The sequence below is a fragment of the Helianthus annuus genome, chromosome 16 (assembly GCF_002127325.2).
Source record: "Helianthus annuus cultivar XRQ/B chromosome 16, HanXRQr2.0-SUNRISE, whole genome shotgun sequence".
NCBI lineage: Eukaryota > Viridiplantae > Streptophyta > Magnoliopsida > Asterales > Asteraceae > Helianthus > Helianthus annuus.
This window is the reverse complement of record NC_035448.2, coordinates 111,302,225-111,311,905: the sequence shown is the minus strand read 5'-3', so window position 1 is coordinate 111,311,905 and position 9,681 is coordinate 111,302,225. Positions and strand designations below refer to the sequence as shown.

At 36.2% G+C, this 9,681-nt stretch overlaps 1 protein-coding gene across 1 annotated transcript; it reads right to left on the bottom strand.

Annotated features, from left to right (window-relative positions):
• Positions 1-615: 615 nt before the first annotated feature.
• Positions 616-9,448, bottom strand: LOC110915541 (GPCR-type G protein 1). Its single transcript, XM_022160259.2, has 13 exons — positions 9,118-9,448; positions 7,543-7,643; positions 7,107-7,214; positions 5,540-5,660; positions 5,186-5,315; positions 4,609-4,687; positions 3,706-3,794; positions 3,320-3,412; positions 2,841-2,867; positions 2,591-2,677; positions 2,436-2,507; positions 2,123-2,253; positions 616-902 (listed from the first exon to the last, which is right to left on the bottom strand). Exons 1-13 carry the CDS (start codon positions 9,330-9,332, stop codon positions 749-751), a joined length of 1,407 nt encoding a protein of 468 aa, XP_022015951.1. The 5' UTR covers positions 9,333-9,448; the 3' UTR covers positions 616-748.
• Positions 9,449-9,681: the final 233 nt, after the last annotated feature.

Sequence of the window (9,681 nt, the reverse complement as noted above, 5' to 3'; positions counted from 1 at the left end):
TCCGCGTGCGCCCAACACTCCCATGACCTGCGCTCCTGACACGCCTACAAAAGGCTACACGTTGTAAGTCGGGCCCTAGGCCCATCTAGTGGCCCTTCTCCTTCACTCTTCGGCTATAAATACTCATCCCGAACCAGGTTTGAGGCTATAAATACTCATCCCGAACCAGGTTTGAGGTAACGCTAATCTGCTCTCTCACAATTACTGCTTAAATACTTATCTTGCTCCCAAGCAAATACCTATTCTTACGCCGGAGAGTGGTAACAAGGAGCAACCCCCACCCCATCCTCCTTGTTACGAGTCATGGTGTGTTTCATTGTGCAGGAGATGGATTAGAGGACGACCGACCATCAATCGAGGAAAAGAGGGATTAACCCTACTTGACGAAACTCGACCCGTGGACTAACCTCTCGGTTAACCACTGTTTCATCACTGCTTTTTCAAAATCAAGCTCAGCTCGTAAGACAAACCTTAAAATTAACCATTCATGTATTAAGTTTAGCCTGGCAGTTATGCAGCCTGGGGTCCTGGTGGTATTCGTGCAAAAATTATGAGTTTAATCGGGGCGCAGGTGAAGCATTTCAATAACCTAAGCTACATAAAGGCTAAAGCATAAAAACTGTATGTTTTTTTTGTAAATTTCTTTCTAGGTTGGTGCAAAAGCATATAAAATGACATCACTGTTGTACTATAAAATAAAACACGTTTAATATAGTTTTATCAGCTTACAAGTTACAAATGAATTTGATCAGTCAATCGGGTGTTTTTCAGCTTGACGGGATGTGTAATGTGCAGACAGCAAAAGGAGAGACAAGAAAGCGCTAGCCACGAAAATTGCATCAAACCAACGATGGTAGAAATCAAACTGAATATCTCCACCCAGTACATCTGTTATGATTACCCTGCAAAAATACCCAAAAAAAGACTAACGGTCTATTTGGGTTGTCTTTCTTGATAATTCTCTAACGGGCCAAACGAATATAGTTTTAGAGCTCATCTAAGAAGGAAACGAGCCAAATGGTGAAAATGGCTCTTGAAGTGTTCTTAAATGCTAAAACCACCTAAATTGCTTTATTTATATTGAAAATTAAACCATTATTTTAACAATGCATAACGATTAATAAACTTAATAATCCATTTTTTATTTAAAAAAGAGTAGATGTCATTTTCGTTCCTAAGGTTTGGCCAGTTTTGCGGCTTTAGTCCAAAGATTTATTTTTTCGCATCTAGGTCCAAAAGGTTTAAAATCTTGCCATTTTCATCCATCTCGTTAACTCCATCTATTTTTTTTCCGTTAAGTCAGGTATTTCCGTCCTTTTTGTTAACTTAAAGGGCAATTTGGTCTAACGGATTTGATCAAGGGTACTTTAAATGCTTGTATATAAAGTGAAAAAGAACAAATTGCCCTTTAAGTTAACAAAAAGGACGAAAATACCACTGACTTAATGAAGAAAAATAGATGGAGTTAACGAGCCGGATGAAAATGGCAAGATTTCAAACCTTTTGGATCAAGATGTAGAAAAACAAACATTTGGACAAAAGTCACAAAACTGACCGGACCTCAGGGACGAAAATAGCATTTTCCTCTTTAAAAAAAGAACATAAATTGGGTTGTGTTTTTTTAAACTCCAACGAGGGTTATAGAAACAAACTTCTTAAAACTTAGCTAAAAAGCCAAAGCGTTCTTAAATCCTTAAAAAACCTCCTAACTTGCTTCATCATAAAGATTGAACTTATAATTTTAACAATACATTTTTATAGCTTGATGATTTTTATAGCTTATTTTATCCATTAATTACTTGGTTATTATTTTCTAGTTGTTTAAGAAAAACCATCGAAATCAGGTATGGGCAGAAAGGGAGTTAGTTAAATGTCATGAGGAAATAGATTATCAAGTACTAATAATAATTAGGTATAAAAAAATTGGGGTGGTTATTTGTACACCACCAAAACCATCCATATACCACTAAAATCTTTAAAGTTTACCACTACACCCTCTTAACTACAAATAAGGCCAAAACAACAGAAGGGTAAGAATGTACTTTCCAAAAGTTTTAGCGTTGTATGGACAATTTGGTGGTGTGCAGATCAAAATGCAACAGTATTCCAATAATGCGCATACCTGTACTCGTTTGCCAGGCTTTTTCTAATTAGAAGGATGGAAGAAACAAAATACATCCCCATGATCTCCGATAGAAAAAGCACAACGTTGCTAGAAGACCCACTTCCAACTCGAGAAACCGCAAAGAAGAACTGCATATGAAAAAATGAAGCAATTTGTAACACACAAATGATTTCAGGCTCTACCTTTATATGAACAGAAAGTGTTTTCAGTCGACCCGACCCATATAACACAAAACGTATGACCCGTGACACAACCCGAACATGTTACCACCTCTAGATGATTTAATAGAAGGCTGAGAAACTAGGATTACCTTCATCAGATTATTCAAAAATCCACGAACGGATATCACGACCAGCATTCCAATAAACAAGAGAGAGATATACTGTCCAACAGGAATAAGAAAATAAAAGATGATGTAACAGTGCATCATTTGATATACTCATAAAAATAAGCAGTAAAAAGAACCTGAGACAACAATGCTGCATCAATGCCTATGTCAAAAAACTGCAAGGATATGCTGATTGTTCTAGTCACGGGGTCAACTGAACCAGCCTGTAAAAGAAAACTTTATTAGAATACCTCAAAGACCATACTTAAAAAAAATAAATAAATAAAGACCAAGAAGTCTCATAGCACAATAGGGCAAAATGAATTGTGTTGAGAAAAAAAAAAGAAATATTGAATAATTTAATCAAGTAAGGATAAAGATGTGCACCTCCTTGAAGACAACACTTTGCAAAGACTGCAAAATACAATTGAAACAATCAGATGACATAAATACTATACATCTATAAATACAATTGAATACATTTTGGGCGACTTTCGACTCGCTTGAGCCATACAACTCATTTCCAGTTTAGCTAATTCTTGATTTCTACCCATTTGAACCATTATAGATACAATACAACCAGAATTGACCCATTACCCTCCGCAAGATTAAAATTGCCACTAATCAATAAAGTTCTACAACCTTTATAACTTGACCTCTTTTAAGTTTTTCATTGGTTTAAATTAAGCCTAACCAAACTAGTTTTGGTCATTCTGTTTGCATAAAAACTTCAAAGTCTAGAACTTGCATGAAAAGGGGAAATGAATTGCTTGATAACAGATGCACTAACGAATATTAAATATTAAACAATAGTAATAAAACGAAATATAAACTATATAAGTGGAAATACAGTTAACAATGGATACCTTTATCATTTTATATACACAATATACTGAACATGCGTAGCCAAGTAGGTTCTGCAAGTGACCCTTCCAGGTTCTTGAATATGCAGCTGCTTCCTGATAATGTTACCAATATACACGTGTTCTTGTTATTAAAAAATAATAATGTTTGAGCACCAGTATGGTTGCTCATAACTTGCAAGAAAAAAACAATCCTATGGGAACAAGTCCTGATCATTTGAAAAACTAAACACAATTCAACATGTGACGAAAAACTGAAGATAAGCCTTAATAGCGGGGAAAAAAATAGTTTTATGTTTTAATGCTTTTTAAGGGGCATGAGATGGATAGAGCCTCAGATCTATACAACGTAAGGCGATATTTTTCTATTAAGAAAACACAAGATATACCTTAGCTTGCCGAAGCTCATAGATTTCCAAAAAAAGCTGTTTTGAAAGCTCTTCTAAAGCTTGAACCTCTGATTCCATGCCTCTAATATCTTCAATAAGAAACACGAACAAAAAACTATAGTGAACCTCTGATTCCATGCCTTTAATATCTTTCGGTCTTTATTTCAACTAGTTTTTTACCCGCCGCGCGTTGCGGCGGCGCCGTACGCGAAATGATAACGTATAGACTACAATCGACCAGACTAGTTTCCAAACTAAATTTACGTCAAAACATATGATAACTCAAATTTATATTGTCGAATTAAAGCGTATTACATTTGACCAGATCTATCTTCAAACAAAATTTACGTCAAAACGTAGTCCAACTCAAAATGCACATAAAAAAACATTTTATACTTGACCCGACTTGTTTTCAAACAAAAATTACGTTAAAGCGTAGAAGAACTCAAATTTATACTGGCGCTTTCATAAAAATAAAAACGTAAGAAATTAGTTTTAGGGTAAGCTCGAAACTTCAGAAATTTGAGGGGGTCAAAGTGACATTTACAAAGTTAGAGGGTTACCTTTGACATTATAGCAAAGTTTGGAGGTAGAATGGGTTACATGTCAACAGTTTTGAGGGTTAAAGAGAAGTTAGAAAGTATGGGGGCCTTTTTGTCAAGTTAGAAAGTTGGTTTTTGTCACATTAGAAAGTTAGTTTTTGTCAAGTTAGAAATTTGAGGGGTGAATTTTGTCGATTTCAAAAAGTTGGGGTGATTTTTGTCAAATCAGAAAGGTGGTCGGCACCAACCTTTCAGTTTAAGATTATAAAAAAAAATACTCCAATTTCCATCAGAATCAACACTAATAGCAGAATTAGTCCAATTTGTGCATTTTCATCTTTTTTATGCATCACACTCTAACCTTGTTCCTTTTGGTCATCCTGCACAGAACGCACCACTGTTCCCACAATCCGCTTGAAAAAGGACCCTGCCTTTAAATTCTGCAACAGACAAGCATCACTTTATACACCAAAATCATTAAAAAAACAGAAGTTGCTTAAGGGTCCATCCATTCAACATTGAGCACTAGGAATAAGGATATCAAACAACAAATGATAAAATTAGTTGAGTAAAGTACACGGATGGTCCCCGTGGTTTACCAAAATTTTGGATTTGGTCCCTACCTTTCCAAAAGTACATGGATGGTCCCTGTGGTTTGCACTTTGTAACACATTTAGTCCCCAGCCAAGAAATCTAAAGGTTCTAGCATGTCAAAGTTAGAGACTAAATGCATTACAAAGTGCAAACTACAGGGACCATCTATGTACTTTTGGAAAAAGTTGGGGACTAAATGTGTTGCAAAGTGTAAACCAAAAGGACCATCTGTGTACTTTTGGAAAACTAGGGACCAAATCCAAAATTTTGATAGGGACCATCCGTGTACTTTACTCAAAATAGTTCAAAATCACTTATATAACTATGTTACAAGATAATCAAACCTCTTCTTGTCCTTGAACTCGCTCCATTTCTATTTGGCTAAGAATGATTTTCTTTTTCTTTCCAATGCATGTCTCAATTGACTGCATTAATTGTCTCTCTAACGCCTTGATTTCCGTTTCTTCGATTTCTCTTCCACAATGAGAAATATAAGAAAACTAATCAGAGAACTGATCAACTGAAGCTGATCACTTATCTAATGATACACGCAGAATTCAGAAGCGTGATAAAGTTTTAAGTTCAAACAACAAGATACGAAATAGTGTATTAGTGTCGGTGTGTATGTCTATAAGTCCATGAACGATGTTCTGGATACTTTCATTGATTAAAATCTTATATTTCAATTAATATTTTACCTAATGAAGAGAGATAAATAACTGTATGGCAAATTAACAGCTCCAAAACCAGATAAGACAGCCATGACTGTCACACCAATCACTCCAATTCTACTCACAAGCTGTGGAATAGTGAAAAAACCTGAATAGGTGAAATATCACTAGATCATGAACATGTCACTAGGTTAATATGTCAAAAAACAAAAAGAAAAAACAGTATGGTTAACATGTTAAAAACATAAGTTGCACTTTCTCAAATATATTATTATGCCAATCAGACAAAAACAGACAAAAGCACAGCTTGAGTAATATAGAACATAAACGTACAATTTATAGTCCATCAAATGGGTATACAATTAAAGTAAAGAGGCCATTCAGGAGTCTTTAAGAGTTCCAAAATATTAAAAGTTAGGCACCATATAACCTATTAACTAGTGCTGCAAACGAACCAAACGTTCAGCGAACAGTTCGGCGGGAAGTTCGTTTGTGTTCGTTCGTTTAATAAATGAACGAACACGAACAAGAATTTTTGTTCGTTTAGTTAAATGAACGAACATGAATAGAGATCGCGTTCGTTTATTTATGTTCGTGAACGTTTGGTAACGAGTTCGTATGTGCTCGATAGTTCACTAGTGTTTTAAGTCTTTATATTTTATTTAAATACTTAAAATTCCAACTAATAAAATATTTAATAAGTATCAGTTATTATATATTTTGTTGATGAACGCTTGTTTGTGTTCGTTTGTTTCCATTTGTGTTCATGAACGTTTGTTTGCATTCGTTGCCTAATATTAACAAACGAACACGAACATGAAATCTCTTTCGGTAAGTGTTCATGAACAGTTCGTGAACACATATTATTTCCTTAACAAACAAACACGAACAAGGTCTTGTTTGTGTTCGTTCGGTTCGTTTGCAGCCCTACTATTAACTATGAGTGCCCTCTTGCTGCAAATAGTGGATCAGATTCTGAAATGCTATATACTACAGTGTAAATCAAAGCCGGAAAAGTTTTCACACGTACCAAATTGAGGTTTCTATCATAGTAATTTTCATAGTTGTCGATAGCGGCTATAGCGCGCTATATGGCGATGCGACTGTGTGTCGCTATATAGGTTATGGCGATGAATAGCGAGCTTAGCGACAGTTGGGGTTTTTTTTTTTGATGTTAATATCAATTAGATATAGCTATAAAATAGTTGGATTTATAGGTTTTTGTTAAATATACATGTAAAATATCATATATACAAGGGTATTTTGATGTAATATACATATAAAAGTTTTCAAAATTCTTTTTCTAGTGTAATCGCTATTTATAAAATAGCCGTCGCTATTTGTCGCTATTCACTACGTAGCCTATAGGTGCCTTGTCGCTATTCGCCATCGACAACTATGGTAAATTTTCATTTACTTGCTTTCTCAAAACAAAAGATTTAGCATCATTGAGAAATAGAACGTTCCAAATATTTGGTTCCAAGTTCATATAATGTTTCATGCCTAATAATGCGAGATTTAGATTGCAAAACACGATATGAATTTTTGAGGTAGTCAAACCCATAGTAGTACAACGCAAGTGACAAATTTATACCTTTATCTGGTGATGGCATTGGAAAATGGATTCCCAAACGCCAAAAGGCATATAAAAATGCAAATAAGAATAACACAGCTCCAGTTGCAGCCCGTCGCTTGCTGACACCTGTTAGAAAAAATTAATAAAAGATTGAACCCAAGTTGAAAGTCTAAAACACCCCTCCTACAAAATATAGGCAGTTCACTTTAAATGAATCTTGTTCAAGTAAAAGTGGTTTTTGTAGACCAAATTAATGAACATAAACTCTTTGTGATGATAACAATGAAGAAATAGGTTAATACAACCTGAGAATTTTACAACTGATAGTTTGATACATAAACCACAAATAAAGATGGTTTCAAATTCAAGATATGGAGGGAATCAAGGATTATGACCATCAACAGAGTTATTTAAAAATATCAGGCGAATAAGTGCATTTTCAAGTATCGCGTACCACTATTGTAGAGCATCAAGTAGCAGTGATAATAAGGCAACATGAAAACCAGTAATGTTATCAAGCAAAACAAATCCACCTTCCAGTTTATCCATCTCGCCCTACAAGAAACAGAACAATATCAGATTTGCTATAAATGTAAATTAAACTACAGCTACACTTTACTCATAATCATGATTGATACATGCATTTGTATAAACAGACATTATCAACAAAATATGAAATACAATAGTAAACCATAATATTATTATCATATCTACAAGGCATCCAAGTATAATTATTCTATATACAGAGTACCTATCTAGCCCTAATCACAAATAAATTTACATTCACCGGTTTAAGTTGGTAACAAAGCCAACCCAAGCTACCATCATAGACTACATCTCCCCTGATGAGACGCAACCTGCTCTTCTAAACCCTAGCCGTGACGTATAATACCCCACCGCTCACAATGGTCATTGGAAACCCTAGTCGCTGCGCACAATAGCCGTTGAGCTCTCATCAATAGGTTTAGTAACAAACACAAGCTCGTCTCTGAAACCTATCCCGTGTCTCATAACCTAGCAAATACAACCTACTCTCCGAAACCTAAGCCATATCTCACCAAACCTAGCAAAAACTCCAAACTCCAAACCCTAGCCATCACCACAGGCCGCTTCACACAACAACCATAGTACCATATAGTCGCATTTAGAAGGCAATCTAAACTGCAAAAAAAATGCTGTATCGCCGCCACTCGCTCCTGTTGGATATCACCAGAAAACAAAAAACCAAGCATAATCCTTTTGGACCTTAAAAGAGGGGGATGTATATATGTTTGGGCGCTCGGGGGGCAAAAGTGAAAGTACACTAATTTTAACGTTATTTTACTAATTTCGTGGAAATAACGTTAAAAACTGAGGACGGTTAATCATGCATCATGTGGTGGCGTTGATAGCCGAAAGAGTACATGCATTAATTGGCCTTTGTCTTAATTGCCGAGTGTTATGTGCCTTATGTCCAAGGCTTGATGCAAAACTACTATCAAGCCAGGGGTCTCACTGGAAGCAGCCTCTGTATTCCTACGGGGTAGAGGTAAGGCTGTCTACATCTTACCCTCCTCAGACCCTACCTTAGCTTTGCTATTGGTGGGATTTACTGAGTATGATGGTGATGATGAATCCTTTTGGACCTTACACGCTCGCTCGCTCGCCGCCTCTAACCGATTTTCAATCCCCAAAGCAGTTTAAAAGCACAAAAAGGTAAATCAGAATGATGCTTTTACGTTCCAAGCTTCCGGTAGTTCCTCATCCTTAGGCTTGTGGGGGGATGTTAGAGTTTAAACTAGTTATATACTTATATGTTCTCTATGTATATAGCCCTATTATCTACACTATTCACCTTCTAGGTACATACATGCTAATTTTGTATTTCAAGCTGTTCTGTTCCTATCAGATTTTAGGGCTTCCTCCATCTAAAACCCAGTTTGTTGATTGTGAATGTCAAGTAATAACTAAAGTCATAAACATAAACAGTAGAGAACGGAATCAGTAATGAATCGAGTAAAATAAGAAAGTTGTAGAAGAAGAAAGATACTCTTTGGAGAGGATAGGTATGATCTCGAAAAGGACAAGCTGGAAGAGGTTGCAGGAGAAAGCGAAAACGACACTGAAGATGATCTGAACGAGTAACCGTTTTTCTTCATACTCTTTGTAGAGCCTTCGGTTCAGAAACCAAAGGCCCGCCCAACCAAGCAGCGATAGCGACCCAACCACCACCACTCCCTCGTAAATCGCCCACCCCCAACCCATCCGGATCTACTCTACGCTATATTATCGGAAATTCAATCGGAAGTGTACGGAACTACATATATATACACACACTCACCGCCTTGCTAAGTGACTTTGTGTATTAAGATATGTGTAGTCATAAAGGGGTTATGCGACCGTGGTGAAACGCGAGAGACTTTATATAACTTAGTGTGTAATGGGATGTATATGCATGAGGCTTTATATATATGTATGTATATGTATGGTTGCAAAAGTCGTTAGGCGCTCCCTAGTCGGTCGACTGGGGAGTTGAGAGTACTCGGTCTACGCGGAGAGTACTCGGGGAGTACTCGGACATGTTAAATTATAAAGAAATTACTTTTTGGAGATT